This window comes from Lepisma saccharinum, chromosome 16 (assembly GCF_977018435.1).
Source record: "Lepisma saccharinum chromosome 16, izLepSacc3.1, whole genome shotgun sequence".
Classification (NCBI taxonomy): Eukaryota; Metazoa; Arthropoda; class Insecta; order Zygentoma; family Lepismatidae; genus Lepisma; species Lepisma saccharinum.
The window spans coordinates 47928936-47945396 of record NC_139244.1 but is presented as its reverse complement, the minus strand read 5'-3'; the positions used below and the strand labels follow the sequence as shown (position 1 = coordinate 47945396).

The 16461-nt window shown below is 36.2% G+C and overlaps 1 protein-coding gene across 1 annotated transcript; it reads right to left on the bottom strand.

The window, feature by feature from the left end:
- Positions 1 to 348: 348 nt before the first annotated feature.
- Positions 349 to 15979, bottom strand: LOC146000470 (thioredoxin-2-like). Its single transcript, XM_083138130.1, has 4 exons — positions 15718 to 15979; positions 10354 to 10458; positions 3530 to 3655; positions 349 to 1251 (listed from the first exon to the last, which is right to left on the bottom strand). Exons 1-4 carry the CDS (start codon positions 15742 to 15744, stop codon positions 1189 to 1191), a joined length of 321 nt encoding a protein of 106 aa, XP_082994256.1. The 5' UTR covers positions 15745 to 15979; the 3' UTR covers positions 349 to 1188.
- Positions 15980 to 16461: the final 482 nt, after the last annotated feature.

Here is a 16461-nt window from a genome sequence, read left to right as displayed (position 1 = left end):
GACAAAAATGTCACCATGTTTTACACCAGAGCCCTTCATGCATGCATGAAAATTATTAAGAGGCAATGGTGAATTCTGAAGCATGGAGCTGAACATAAGGGAACTTTGCTACCTGGGCAGTAGTAATGTGATTCACTGCCAATCTTCTTGCCTTTGACATCTCTCACTCTGCTACACATTCCAAGCATAAAGCTGAGTAAGGTGCTGCTTCCAAGTGGACATTTACTGTACTTTGCAGCAGAGAGCCTCTCAAACATTTGTACAGGATAAATCTCGATTATACTCGGGATAATAAGGGAACGGTTCAAAGTTAAGGATAATAAAAATTATTGAACACTGATAGAGAAGTATATTTTACACCATTTTTATTGAATAGTCAAAGAACACTGCCAAATGGTATACACTTCATAGCCTCTTGAAGGAGCAAAGTTGGAACAAACACAGCAACTTCTTTCTTTTCTACATAATGCCTCTTTTCAGGAATGAATCATTTCTTAATTGTGGAACAGGGACAAGATGTCCTAAAATCAAGTTATAAAAAATGTTATAGAACTATCATGCCAAGAAAATTCTACCACATTACAAGCTCATTCTAGGAGAGATAACAGGGGAAATATGCCAGCAGTATACATTTCACCCTTTCCCAAATTCTTGCATTTATAGAAATAGTTCACATTGGTTACTATGAACATTTCTTCCTAAAGCAGTACAGTCAACAGCAATATATTTTGTAATTTTGTAAACACTAACCATAATGTATAAAGATTTAAACAGATTCTGCAAAATATCTTGCCAAATAACACCTCAAGGCACAAAAACTACCACAGGCTTAGTTTTATTCCATAGTGCATGGTAGGCTACGAAAAACAGCTGTGTTCAGCAACACATCAAAAATTGCACTGATGTCCACAAAGCTAAGTAGGTGATGTATAAATCTTGATAACTTCCAAGCACAAGGAATATAAACAACACAATGTTTTTAACTGTGGAATGAATTAAATTAAGGACACAGAAATTTACACAATCAATAAACTTATAATTTAAGTATTTTTTTCACATTTTGAAATGCAGACATTACAATTCTGTAAAATGTATATAAAATAAATTTATGCTATGTTTGTATACAGAAATGTTGCTGTTTCTATTCTACAAAACATTCAATTATCTTAATAGACCCAGGAACATTCTTCACTTGTGCTTCTGGATGCAATCAATCAACTTAGTTTCATTTGCCCCTGCAAATTCATCAACCTGGAAAGAGATGAATCAAAGTTTAACAAGTAGACACACCCACAGAACTAAATGAATAAAAACTGACAATCATCTATTGGTGGTGATTATATCAAAAAGTGGTTTATGGATTAGAGAATCTAAACGTGCGGCCATGAAATTTGGCAGGTGCCAGAAGTTCATGCTGTTGCCACGTCGGAACATAATCCTGTGTGTTCGGAGGTTTAAGAGTGTCTTGTAATCCATGTGTTACAAACTGACAGTATTTGCTCGAAAGGTCAGGGATGACACAAAAGTGCGCTGGAGAGAGGTCAGTCTGACGCTTGAACTAGGCAATGCAGCTCGCTCGACATTGCCATACTGTGCACGGGATTCAGCACTGTTCTGCCCAGCTCCCTACTTTCTTAAGGCTGTGCGATATTTTGATATAAGTCATTTTTTTTTCAAAATATCGAAGTGTCGATATCGTAAAAATATCGATGTCAGTATATCAATGTCTATATTCAATATGTCGATACACAATACTGATATCACAGTTTTTAAATTTGTCTGCATTAAAATACACGTTAGTCTGTACATGCATTCTTTAGCCCTTGATGGGGCTAAACAGTACAGGATTCATATTCACCCCTGCTCGGTTTCCCCATCACCTTACGATCTGCAAGTCTGAACTTCTCCGCATTCACCAGGGAGTAGAAGCAGGATGGAAATTATAGCCTTTCCCTTTGTGGAGCTTTGATAAGAAAAATAACTTTCGATACATGGCAGTGTGGAACTCTCTTCAGAAATATGTGAGAAAGCCACTTATTGGTGGTGTATCACTATTGAAAGATTATTTTAACCTGGTTTCTCAGACTTGGCAAATTCTTATCTTGCATTAACAACATCATAAATAAGAATATAAAAGTTGAAACTTGCACCTATATTTTATTCAAATTTGGAAAGACAAAGTCATCTAATGAATTGAGAAGAAAGGGTAATGACTTATATTTAGAAAACTTCTAAACACCATACAACAAACCATATTTACACAAAAAAAACCAAAAAACATTTATTTATCTAGTTTTTCGTTTTTGTCGGGAGGGTGGGAGACTGGCCGACTGGGGGGCATTGCCCTGCCCTCTTCTGGAGCTGTCACCGCTCATAGTGTCAAAACTACAAAAGTTTGTGTTGTGACAAACTGTATATAAATCGAGACGAGACCTATAATGATAGTCATTTACAATTCGAGACCGACTCGCTGCCAAGTGATAGTATCCCTATGCTTTGGCACACACAGGTAACCAGTATGTTCTATAAGGTAGGAACCTTACTCTTTTTATTGGTTGTTGCACATATTTGCTTTCCATGTTCATCAGAGGCAATCTCTCATCATTTGTATCTCCCCACAGTGAGCGCCACACTTGTCACCATAAACAACTTTTTGCTTGACTTAACTCCTACATTAGGAATGACACATCACCATTCAAGCTCGCTTTTTTCAGTTCCTCGATCAGTATGTTGTAGCTAAGAACTATAGTACCCATTGTGTTATGGGACTCCAATTTTTGTCACAAACAACAACCCTATTCTCAGATTCTCCTAGATAACACTAAAATTCAATTAAAACTTCAAATTGAAAGACTTAGATGTGTCGGTATTGTCAGTATCATCGATATTGTCAACATGGATATTATCGATATTTAAACATGGATATTATCCATATTTTCGATACCCGATATATCAACTTAATATCAATTGAATTATCGAAAAATTGATATTGCACAGCCAGTTTAGGTTTTTATTAAACAGTCTACCGAAACTTACATTTTGGGAATTGCCTCTTCCCCAGTATACTGAACAGACTGTTGCAATGGAGTGTAACATGATAACATGCTTATTCTCACCCCCTGTTTGCTGCATTCCTGGGAACTAAATTCCCGTTTTAACCTCGTGAGTATGGCTGTCATCACATTAGTCCCACAAACATTACTGCTTTCAGGTTTATTTTTCCTAGTTTGTTAATTTACTTGCGTATGAAGATATGGCAAATTTCAACATAATACAAGTATTGGAAGTTTATCTACAATGACCAGATGTCCAGGATTAGCCGTGACAAGTCATTTTTTTCTTTCTCTATCCATTTTTTAACATAAAGTAGGATGCCAAAACGTACTTTTTGGTGGCAATGACTTATTCGTATAAAATTACTGCAACACCTAGCGATTGTTGGGTATATATTAAAATTACAAAGCAAACTGTTAAGTCCCTGCAGTAAAAAAAAAATAATTATTTTGTCAAGTACACAGTAAGAAATTACCTTCTCCTTCTTCTTTATGAACACAAAGGTTGGCATGGCTGAAATATTGTATTCTTGGGCTATATCATCACACTCGTCAACATCTACTTTCAGGAACACAACATTAACGTGTTCCTCCGAGAGTACCTGGAAGAATACAAGAACATAGGAAGGGTAAGTAAGGGGAAAGAACAAGGAATGTCACAAAACCAGTTTTTGGAGAAAACTACATTTTAATACTAATCTTTCCTATGTTCTTTCACAGTACCTCAAATATTTGATCGTCTCTTACACGCACAATCCTCATTTCATTCCAGTGGGTAGCATACAGTTGTTTAGTACAAGTTCCAACCAACAGAATGAGCTGTAAACCTCAAAATCGAAAAAATGGACATTTCTTGTTTTTTCCCCCTTACCCTTCATATTAGTGATATATCAGCACAGTATGAAATATTTTAGTGGCAGACATTTGCAACCTCTTTCTGAAGTAAGAAACAATTCACATACCTGAAATACTGGCACATAACAGTTGGGCTGAAAAGTTCGTAGGCTGACTCATAGATGGCGTTACTAGAATTAAATCCATGTGATTTTTACTTAGTACTAACTTTCAAAAGATACGTGTATAAATTTCACAGCTGCCGGATAATTAGTTCGTGAGATATAGCATTGTGAGTGAAGCAGCTTTTGTTATTGTGAAAAAATGGATAAAAAAAGAATTTTGTGTGTTAATAAAGCATTGCTTTTTGGCGAAAAAAAATACTGTTGAAGCCAAGGCTTGGCTTGATAAACATTATTCAGACTCTGCACCAGGAAAATCAACCGTTGAGAAGTGGTTTGCTAAATTTAAACGAGGCGAAATGAGCATCGAAGACGATGCACGCAGTGGATGCCCCAAAGAGGCTGTTACCGACGAAAACATCAAAAAAGTCCACAAAATAATTTTAAATGATCGTAAAGTGAAGTTGATCAAGATAGCTGAGACTTTAACAATATCAAAGGAACGTGTTGGACATATTGTGCATGAATATTTGAACATGCGAAAGCTGTGTGCAAAATGGGTGTCGCGCGTGCTCACAATCGACAATGCACCATGTCACAAATCAATGAAAATGATGGCAAAATTATATGAATTAGACTACGAATTGCTTCCCCATCCACCATATTCTCCAGATCTGGCTCCCAGTGACTTTTTCCTGTTTGCAGACCTTAAAAGAATGCTCGCTGGAAAGAAATTTAGCACTGATGAAGAGGTAATCGCCGAAACTGAGGCCTATTTTGAGGCTAAAGAGAAATCGTACTATAAAAATGGCATCGAAAAATTGTATGACCGCTATAATCGTTGTATCGCCCTCGAAGGCAACTATATTGAATAATAAAATCAAATTTTGTCAAAAAAATATTTTTTACTATGTTAGCCTACGAACTTTTCAGCCCAACTGTTATTACATACAGGGGTAGAAAAATACAGGGCATCCAGTCGCCATGGTGCACCAAAAATTTTCACCTTGCACCTGAATTTTGAAATTCGGTTCTAAAGATTTTTTCTTCTTTCGATTTTGCTTATGGAAATTTTCATTACATTTTTCTAAATATAATGACTACAGTATATGTTCTTTAATGTTTGTGAATTTTCTCTATCACACATATTTTTAATTCAGGATAATAAACATGTTATTAAAAATGTTTGTACTGTTGCTAGCCAAATTAAAACCTGCAGCGATATGGTAGTTTGCCATAAATTAGAATGTATTGCATAATTATTCATGCTGCTACCAGTTGAGCTTTCATTATTTAATGACTAAAGTGCATGAAGCATTTGTGAATTACACTCAAAGAACATAATGCAACATTTGAACTAAAGTATTTCAGGACTGAAAGATCAATTGCACTAGGGTGACCAGACATCCTCTTTTATCAGGACATGTCCTCCTTTTTAGGTGTGTGTCCGGCGTTTGGGAAGATTTTTTAGAAATGGGTAAATGTCCTACTTTTTTGGAAAGAGTATAGCATCAACCACAGCAAATGTGCTACACAGAGAACGACCATCATTTAAGGATATCAATTAAGAATTCGAGCAATGCTCACCTAGCATCTAGGAGCTGAAGACTACCATTTTCCCGACTGAGTCATTAGTATTATTCTAACTCATTGATTCACCCCCTGAGCAAGTCTCAGATTATAACGCATGTAGTATGTATGTGCAGTTAGTTCCATTTTGATTGATTGGTTTATTTAGGGTTAGGTGGGGAAACAGCCACAGGTTAAACCTCGCCCTAAAATAAAAAAAAAAAAAAAATTTACTTAACTTTTCAGTCACTTTTGGCTCACCACGAACATGAGGATGAGGGATGATATGATGAAGTGACAATCACAGAGAACACCCATGCCCAGGCTGGGATTCGAACCTAGAACTCCTGGCACGGTAGCACGCTGTGCCAAAAACTCAGACACGAAGGTCAGCCAGTTTCTTTTTGGGTCATACATACGTGATACAGATGCATGTAGTGAGAATTTTCATTATTACATATTATTTTTATGAAATAACGAAGCAAAAGTGTAAATTCAACAATTATCTTGCAAGAAAATATCCAGCTTTGAAAGGATGGAAGAAACAAATATGGGGCAAATTGTAAAGTAGCTGACACTTTTTCCTGCTGTTAAAAGTGTGCTAGAAATGTTCTCGGAATTAAAATAACATTTCTTGTCCCAATCTAAACTACCTAAAATTTCAATTTGGTTTCTTGGAAATAAGCGAAGTTTACTTGTTAAATTTACATTCACTTAAGGGGATATTTCATTCTAATATCCAACAATTGGAAAAGGAGCAAAATTCTGTGCTTCAAATTGTAACTATTCTTAATTATTATTGTCAAGTGTTAAATAATAGATTAGGACAGGGGTTTTCAAACTATTTGCTGTCTTGGCTTCCTGCAGCTGACGTACCTCCCCACAATAATAATATGCGAGGGTTATTTTTTAAGTAAGATCAGTTTTGCAATAAAAACTAAGTAAGTAAATGTTTTTTTTAAAAAAAACATCTATTTTCTGAACTTATACACACTTCTCTATTTGCTACATAATTTCCTTGCCAGTTTAAACATTTATCGTAACGAACTACGAGTTTTTGGATAACCTCCTCATAGAACTCTGCCGCCTGTGAGATAGCCAGTTTTAAAGCCATGTTTAAAGCTAGCGCCAATCCACTCATGAGAAAAAAGGATAATACAGGCAGACGAAAACCTCTATAATAAATGTAAATAACAGGCATATTAAAATGTTTAGCAAAGTCAGTTGAAAGTATGTGCTTGCTAGACTTCACACAGTTCTTCGCATGGGGGTACATATTTTGAAATGGGAAGATGCATATCATTCTGGATATTTACTCTTTAATCTGTATTTGGACTTTATCACCGCCATGGTTAAAAATCCAGTTTTGGCAAGGTATGGCATGGTTTTCTTCCCCATGACATGACAGCAATTTCTGTCTCTGTTCAAAAACATGGGAGATGACATTGCCAAGGGACAACCAACGTTGCTTACAATCACACGGAAGAAGATATTAACAAATTTTAATTTACACATTTCAAACTTTCAAAAAAGAAGTATTTTTCAGAAGTTGTCACGCCTCACCTGCAAAACTTGGGCACCTCCCCAGGGAGGCATGCCTCAACAGTTTGAATACCACTGGATCGGGAGATGCCTTCTTTGCATAAAGGTAAGAGGAAATTATTGAAAAATACCATCTGAGAAGTATCTGTGAGCAAAGTGTTGGTAAGAATGTTTAAATCATGAGCAATGGCAAACGTGTTGCCATTTTTTGTGGTGTCCTCTTTTTGAATGTATGTGTCTGGTCACCCTAAATTGCACAGAAATATTCACATTGTATCGCTGATGTGAGCAACACACAGGAAAATAAGCAAGAATTTTATGTTTTTTTGTGTCGTGAATGTTATTAAATGAGTTCATAGTAAGTTTTGAAACTACAGTTAAGAAACAGAACTAAGAGACCAGTTTCAAACTTTCCACCACAATGGTGAGGCAGGTTTAAAGTCTTGCAGCACATGGAAGCTGGAAATGGACAAAGCTAGTCTGACCTGTTGGTCTAGTTTGCCTGCAAGAATAGCATTTAGCTGCCTGACTACCAGAAAGAGCTAATATACTGCAGCAACACACATTATTTGCACATTCAAAATTATATGAAAGTGCCACATGTAGTGTATGTCCGCCAGCAAGACCGTATACATGCAATACAGAAAATGATGTGGTTAAGCATTTAAAATTAGTCAATTTTCCTTTTCCATTTTCCTCCCATCACATTCTAGTAGGTTGCTAGTTTTGGCAAACTGGGAATATTGATTGTTCTCAGGTAATTCAAGATTCCTATTTAACTTCTTAGAACAAATTCCATTGCACTTTTCCAGATATTTTCTTTCAAGACCAATTAATCATTCACACTTTTTTATCAATCTAAATACGAAAGCAGCAGTTACAGTTGCAAGAAATGCCACAATTTTATGAATTTGTCTGGCTTTCTGAGAATTTCAAAGTCAGTGGGGGAACCTGTAATATAAAGAGAGCAATTTCATTTAAGACTGAACAAATTTTCTAAATTCCTGCGGAATGTGTGCATGTAATTGTCCTTGCATTGTCAAACACAGGAGTGTGATGTCTATCTTTAAATTCGCATTCCAAGACATGACAAAAGGAAATTGTTAATCTTGAAGTGGCAGTAAGACAGTGTCTACACATAGCACATCTGCCATCATATCTGGCGAACTGTATAGTTCCCTGAAATTGCAAACTCATCACAACAATTTCTTAGCCTGTGATACAACATTTACAAGAATGCAACAATTTGTTTTATTGCACATTGCACTCAGTGCCTTACATTCACTACTACAGATTATGAAAGGTGTCATTGACCCACTGTAGTGTCGTGGAAAGAAATACTTCTCCCTAAGATTATTGATTTTAAGGTTCTATGTTGGTTTCCATGACTACCTACTCAAGAATTACATCGATTTTTTTTAATCGACAGTTTGATGTTTTACATGATATAAAATTGCAGTCACAAGTGCAGATGTGATGGCAGCTGTACGAGATTAAAACAATGTTATCACTTCACATTTTTAAAATACTATACTATTTAACCGAGAGGAATAACATTTCCTATTAAATGGTTTTAGGTAAAAAGCAATGGTGCTGCGTAAATACATACTTTATAACATATACAGTACACTTAAGGAAGAATATCTTAGTTGCCTCAATTATAAACACCGGGAACTGCAACTCAACATGTCTTTCATGCTGTATATAAAAGGACTACCAATTTGAACGTCAGAACTTTGAAAGAGTGTTGTGGCAACATTGACTGGAACGACGAGATGGAACTGTGACATCTGTGTACAGTAGTCTCTGGCAAGTTATCATGGAGACACACACAATGCAACAACGCATAGAAATTATTCGAATTTATTATCAAAATTTGTGTTCAGTTCGACAGACATTTTGTGCATTGAGAGGAATTTATGGTCAACATAATCGACTGACCAAACAAAGAAAACTGTAGGATTTGGGCAGATGAAAATCCGCAAGTAATTCTGGATGTACACCTTCATCCTAAGAAAGTGACTGTGTGGTGCGGTTTTTGGGCCAATGGCGTGATCAGGCCTTCTTTTTTTGAGGACCAACATGGAAATCAATGACTGTCAATGGGGAGCGATACAGGAATATGGTGGTGCAGTTTTTGTGGCTTAAACTGGCAAATCTTGACATCAACAATGTGTTTTTCCAACAAACTGTGCAACTTGCCACAGAGCTTGCCAAACAAAGGAATTATTGCACGAAAAGTTCCCTGGACGAGTTCTGTCCAAAAAGGGTGATGTGAACTGGCCACCAAGATCATGTAACCTAACCCCCCCCCCCCTGATTCTTTTCTATGGGGTTACGTCAAACCTAAGGGCTATATGAGACTAAGCCACGCACAGTTTGTGACCTGAAACTGAACATCGAACGAACCATTGAGGCCATATTGCTCAATATGTGTGCAGACATGCTGAATAATTGTACATTCAGAATCCATTCCACCCACCGAAGCAGAACAGGACATTTGAATGACATATTGTTCAAAACATAATGCTATTGTTTCCTCTTCAAAATAAAAAAAATATTATGTCATTATCACTTGTGGTTTTCATTCTATCTAATTTTAAAGATCTGACGTTCAAATTGGTAGACCCTATATTATACACTGCATTCGTAAAAGCTTACAGAAATGTTACATGAAATGCTTGTGTGCAAAGAACCATCTGCTATAAGATTTTTGGAATCATTTATGCTAGCAAAAATGTTAAAGGAAATGCTTCAGTCCAAAAACACCAATAAATCTAACTCCTAACAATTTCATTCCTACTATGGCTTCATAAACTTACAGTCCCTTGTATGATTTACTTTATTTACAATACATTTATGAAAGGGTAGGCAACTTCCCATCTGTTGCGCTTGTGGAATTTCGTATTGAGTGCTATATTCACTTGCATGATGCTTTTGGGCTGTTCTGATTCATGCTAAGGTAACAGATGTACTTTACTTCACAACAACACATCTTCGCAAATGGAAAATGTTCATAAACAACATAATCTTCATAAACCATGCAACATATTTCACTTTCTCGAAGGGGTACAGAGGGTCACGGGTATCCTATGTAGCTCTCAAAGTATTTGAGCTGATGACATATGAAGAGGTACAGCTCTCTTAGTGAAGGTATTTACAGGAATTGACATTTTTCTGTGCAAGTACAGAAAAACAATGGCATCATATAGTTATATCTGAATGCAACTTACCTCTATTTTGGGAGAAATCACTTTACATGGACCACACCATGTCGCAAAGAAGTCCACTACAACCAGTTTGTCCTCGGCTTCAGACAACTTGCAATCAAACTCCTCCTGTTAAAAATAAATTACACATGAGAGATCTAAAGTACTGTTCATAACAGAGTTTCCAAAATTTTACAATGAAGACTAGGGCTCGGAAGTTGATACCATGTCAGGAAATTTAAATACATAAATAATGCTAGCAAATGCATTTAAAATCCACAAAACAACAGGGAAGAAAAATAAACCTTAAAAATGAAGAACAATGCAATAAAAATGGCAAAAACTACTGAAAATGAACTAAAATACAAAAAAATTTGCAAAATAAAAACACTGTTTTCGGGTTCTAACTTAAGGGAAACAAACTGATATTAAGCTAAGCATTGTCTTCAAGGCTCAGAAAAAAATGATTTTTCAACTTCCAAGCACTAATAATCACTTTTGAAACAGTTTTAAATTTAATTAGCTGAATATTATTTTAAGCATCAAGTTAAAAGTTTAATGCAGAGATCACTAAACCCCACACGAGCTAGAGCAATTTCCCAGGTATGCAAATACGGAAATCTAAAAATAAATCCAAAATTCTGACCTCTACATAGGTAAAGTTGCAATTAAGGAAATAAATATTTCATGAAAAAAAAACCTGCCAAAAGGCCAGTTAAGATGAAAACTGAAACTGTATTTAACAAGAGAATTAGACACTATCTATTAATGCACCGTGGACTGCAATTGGCAGACTAGCAAGGCTCTTGACATCTGGACTCACAGCCAGTATAATCTTATGTGGGGCTCGTGTTGTAGTCCTATATAGTTGTGATTGTCCCTTCATCCCTTACCTCCATTCATCCTCATCTTCGTGATTAGCCAAAGGGGCAGAAAAGTGAAGTAAAATAAACTAAATCAATCAATCAGTCATTGTGATAGCAAAAATTTTTCACCACAAGCATAATTTCCTAACTTTCTCTTCACTTCTTCACTTACCTGTTCATTTCTTTACTTTTCCTTCACTGGTAGACACCTTGTTAAGTCAAGTAAGTTTCCACCCCACAAAACTACTGATTCAAGTTTTGGAGGATAGAAACATAGTGGCTTTTTCTCTCTAACCAACTATATTGAAAGTTCTTAAAGTGATTTGTGAGCCTCCATATCTAATTTGGGATGTTACCACTATCAAAAATATATGAACGTGAAGGTTTAAGGTGACAAAATAAAATAAAGCACTTGGTTGTGAGGTAACGGTTCTGATTGTTTTATGATTTGTTTAAAAATTCTCCTAGTAGGAAGACTAATTATCGTAGAACTTTGGCAATCATTGTCACAAAATTTGAACCTCCCTTAACATAATGAGCATTGTTCGGATTTCGAAAAAGTTATTTATGTTGGAAATTAAAAATTACCTTACGCAAACATGTATGCTTCCCATGGACAATGTATTTTCCATTGACAAGTGGCTGTAAGTATCGTAGACTAGTGGAAATTAATGTGGAAGTAAATCGGAAGCTTATTAGAATGCATCTAGGGACTTTATTTTAATGCTAAGAGAACCAAACCAGGCCCACCTAACTACAAAAGCATATATTGAACAAAATCTTGAATCGGTACAACTCCCACCTTAAACCTTCACATCCATATATTTTTGATAGTGGTAACATCCCAACTTCTGACACTAACTTGTGGTAGGGTAGCGTACCTCATACCAAAGAACAGCTAAGCATCTAAATTCAAACATGCAATGATTTTTACAGATACACAGCAGCATGAACTTATTTATATGTATAGAATTAGACTCATGTGGAAAACATGCACATATAATGACAATATCAGAATGACAACCAGAACTTTTGAGTCAAACTTAACGAACCTCAAAAATTAAACATTGTAAGCATGTAGGAGTATACTAATAAATGTTAGTATGCTCCACATTAACTACTGACCTGCTTAAAAAAAAACAAAAAACAGGAATCCCTTACAGATTTCTGTGGCACAAATTTTACACAGATGTTTTCTTGGGGCTATCCGTGAATGGTTTGTGATGACATAATGGACATGAAATTAGGTATTTTTCGGTTAAGAAGGTTGAAACACTGGGTACTATTATAGTATAAGGGAAACACCTATAAATCATATATTTCACACTTTTTTACATTGCTAACGTACTATTCTGCATTGCGGAACATTTCCTAAGGTGAAATAATGAATTTTTAACGAAAATAATGTCTACTTCTTACATTAACGAGTACTTACTGTTGTTCCTTATTTCCCACAAACCATTAACGGGTAGCCCCCAAAACCATTGATGTTAGCCCAAAAATTCACGATAGCCTCACGAACCATCACGGGGACGAGGTATGCCTACTAGGTTAGGTTAGGCCTGTTAGGTGTCATTAGCACTCCTTTCATTCAATTTAGCATATACGCATATACGGACAACATCGGCTTGTAGCAGCAGCAATATCGCGTCGGAAATAGATTTTCGTAGAAAACCACATGCATTCGCATTAAAATGGATCAAAACTACATTCCCGAATATCAACAACGCTACAGAAAATGATTTGCGTAAGTACTTTCTCCTGTAAATTTGAAGAAATCCGTCTCTGGTATAGTAAAGTGTTACCCAGAAAGCAAATGGCGGCAGCAGAAACAGCGTGTCGGACAGAGATTTTCGCATTAAAATGGATCAAAACTAGATTCACGAACTTCCACAACGCTACAGAAAATGATTTCCGTAAGTACTTTCTCCTGTAAATTGGAAGAAATCCGTTTCCCTTATACTATAATGTTACCACACTGCATACCCACTCCAAATCAACAAAACAAAAGCACGACGCGCGATGATCCATGACGAGTGCACGCCATATTGTGTTACCCAAGCAGAACAAGGAAGACAAATAATGACTTAATATGAAAAGTTGACACTATTTTATGGAAAAAAGGCATAACTTCACCTTAAAGAATCTTCCACAATGCAGAATAGGGGTAAAACTGTGAAAGCCAGGAATCGGATGTCTTCAAATTTACAGGAGAAAGTACTTACGGAATTTAGTTTCTGTGTAATTTCGGAAGGTTGTAGAAGTGTTTTCTCGCATTTTTCAATGTATTTGGCCGCTAATTCATGTATTTTTCTATAATAATGTCCGTCTGATGCACGAAAGCTGTTGCTTGCATTTCCATCCATGTACTTGAACCAGAGGTAACAATTAGATATAGTGAAAACATATTTCTTCAAATTTACAGGAGAAAAGATGGGAAAGTACTTACGGAATTGAGTTCCTGTGGACCTTTGGAAGCTGGGAATAGTGTTTTTTCCATTCGTGCAACTTATTCGGCCGGTAAATATTGTAATTTTCGACATTCGTGTATCTCCATTGCACAATAGCTCATGCCACCATTACTGTCGACTACGTGAATCAAATGTTCTGTGCATTCGATTATGTAACCCCCTGTCAGTGTAGCAACCACGAGGTAGTTTTACAAGATGACGTGAGCGGTTTTTCTTTTCAAATTTAATTTTCTGTTTGCCTAACCTAACCTTCCATAAATGGTTTGTGGATCAATTTTAGCCTAAAAACCACCATTTTTCGGTTAATAATAATAAGTTAGCATAGCAACCATGCGGTAGTTTTACAAGATTACATGTGAGCGTTTTTTTTTTCCAATTTAATTTTCTGTTTGCCTCACCTAACCTTCCGTGAATGGTTTGTGGATCAATTTTCACTTAAAAACTTTTTGTGAACTAGTTTGGGCAGCATTTATTGGTTCATAAGTTTGGACACACTACATATCAGCTGACGATAAGACAACGTGAGTCAAGATTTGTCCGCCGAATTAGCAACGACCAATAAATACTTGTAATATAACAATCCCAAGTTGAAAAATGTTCCACTATGCATATAAGGTAAGTACGGTAACACTTTACTATACCTGAGACAGATTTCTTCAAATTTACAGGAGAAAGTACTTACGCAAATCATTTTCTGTAGCATTGTTGATGTTCGGGAATGTAATTTTGATTCATTTTAATGCGATTGCATGTGGTTTTGTACGAAAATCTATTTCCGACGTGCTATTGCTGCTGCTGCCATTTGCTTCCTGCATGAGAGCAGAATACGCTCTCGTATTGTCCGTATATGCTTAATTGAACGAAAGGAGTGCTAATGGAACCAAACCTAACAGGCCTAACCTAACCTAGTAGGCATACCTTGTACCCGTGATGGTTTGTGGGGCTATCGTGAATTTTTGGGCTAACGTCAATGGTTTTTCTGGCTCAAGGAACGATCAACGGTAAGCTATCGCCATGTTGTATGTGGAAATAAACAAGAACAGTAAGTACTCGTAAATGTAAGAAATATACATTACTTTCCTAACAAATTAAATTATTTCACCTAAATAAGTGTTCTGGAATGCAGAATAGTACGTTAGCAATGTAAAAAAGTGCGAAAGAAATGATTCCCAGGTGTCTCAGGTATAGTAAAGTAGTACCGTAAGTACAAATGTAACTAATTCTGAAATAAAAGAGTTAAACGTGTTTTCACTATGTTTTGCGGGAATTTTTCTGTTAACAAGGTTGAAACACTGCTTTGCCGTTTGAAACACAACGCTAGTCAAGATTTGCCCGCCATTTTGCATGTTCAGGAAGGGAGAAAAGAACGAACAATAATTACTAAATATGTCCACAAGATATACTAATTTCGTTAAAAAAAAAAAAAGCTAAATTCCTTGTTAATCTTTCGCAATGCAGAATAAGTAAATACGAATGTCAACAATTACAGAATAAACGAGTTACAGCCGATTCCCGGCTTTGACAGTTTTACCCAGAACAGGTAAGTATCAATGCTAAAATTAACGAAATAAACGAGTGAGAGGTGTTCGGGTGATATCGCATAATTACCATTATTAAAATTTCCGATAGCCGAAACTCCACAAATAAAAGTTTATACACTGGGACACGAGAATAGGCATCGTTAGAGGACAAATAATAAATTATTAAAATTTCAAATACCCGAAACTGTATCGGTCTACCTCCAGTTCACATACAAATGCAGCTCCGAGGAAAACCACATCTCTGTTGAAAAAAATACAGTACGTAATACATAAAATGTGTCTTTTAATGTAGTAGACAGTACGCATTGCATGACAAACTTAACACAATTAAGTCGAGAAGTTATCCGTCTCGTAAAATGCGGTTCCGCCAATTCATTCATGGTTCCACGTTGGTGGTATACAAGGGTTCTCATATTTACAAAAACTGTACTACCACAAGTTAAAAGACAAGGCAATTGTGTTCAACTTACACGAATAAGTCATTTAAAATTTACTATTTAGCCTTCTTACCTTATCCTTTATTTTATGTACAACCATTTTGTGCGAGGAAGTGTACACACGCGTGGACGAACAAATATACTAGATTTAAACTAGTGTTCCAATGCTCCAACAGTGGATTTCACTGAAGTGTTCTGAGTTAGATTTGAGTCCGCACACTACTCTCTCAGATTATAATTGATCACTATTCTCTCGCACGTGTAGTCTTTCCTGCTTGCACCAAATAGCTTCTGCTTTACACAACTTCCAAGCAAATTCACTCTCCTCCTACTTCTCCTATTTCCACATTCCGGTTTCACTCATCGCACCCAACTTGAAGTCCACTTGAGGTCTGACGTCATGAGATTAATCCTTTCTTTATTAGGTTATGCTTATTAGGTGTAGTTCTCTTAGCACGAATACAATGCAATATTTTTTTGGAATTGACCACAAAGCTATCATGATTGCTAAGAGAACTAAACATAATAAGCCTAACCTAATAACGAAAAATATTGCAATTACGTCACAACACGAATGGAGTTCAAGTTGGGTGCGATAAATGAGCCCAATTCCCCCCACTACTTGCTACTACTACGCAAGGAACTGCACATGTTGCCAGTGTTGCTAATGAGATGGATCAGAATACCACCAAAATAAGAACATAAATTGAATTTTTTGCTACAGGAATGCATTCATGGCGTGTCGATGGTAAGTAGTCAACGGCAAAGATAATGGTAGGCAAACTGTCCACCGCTATTTTCATTACTTTTTTTATTC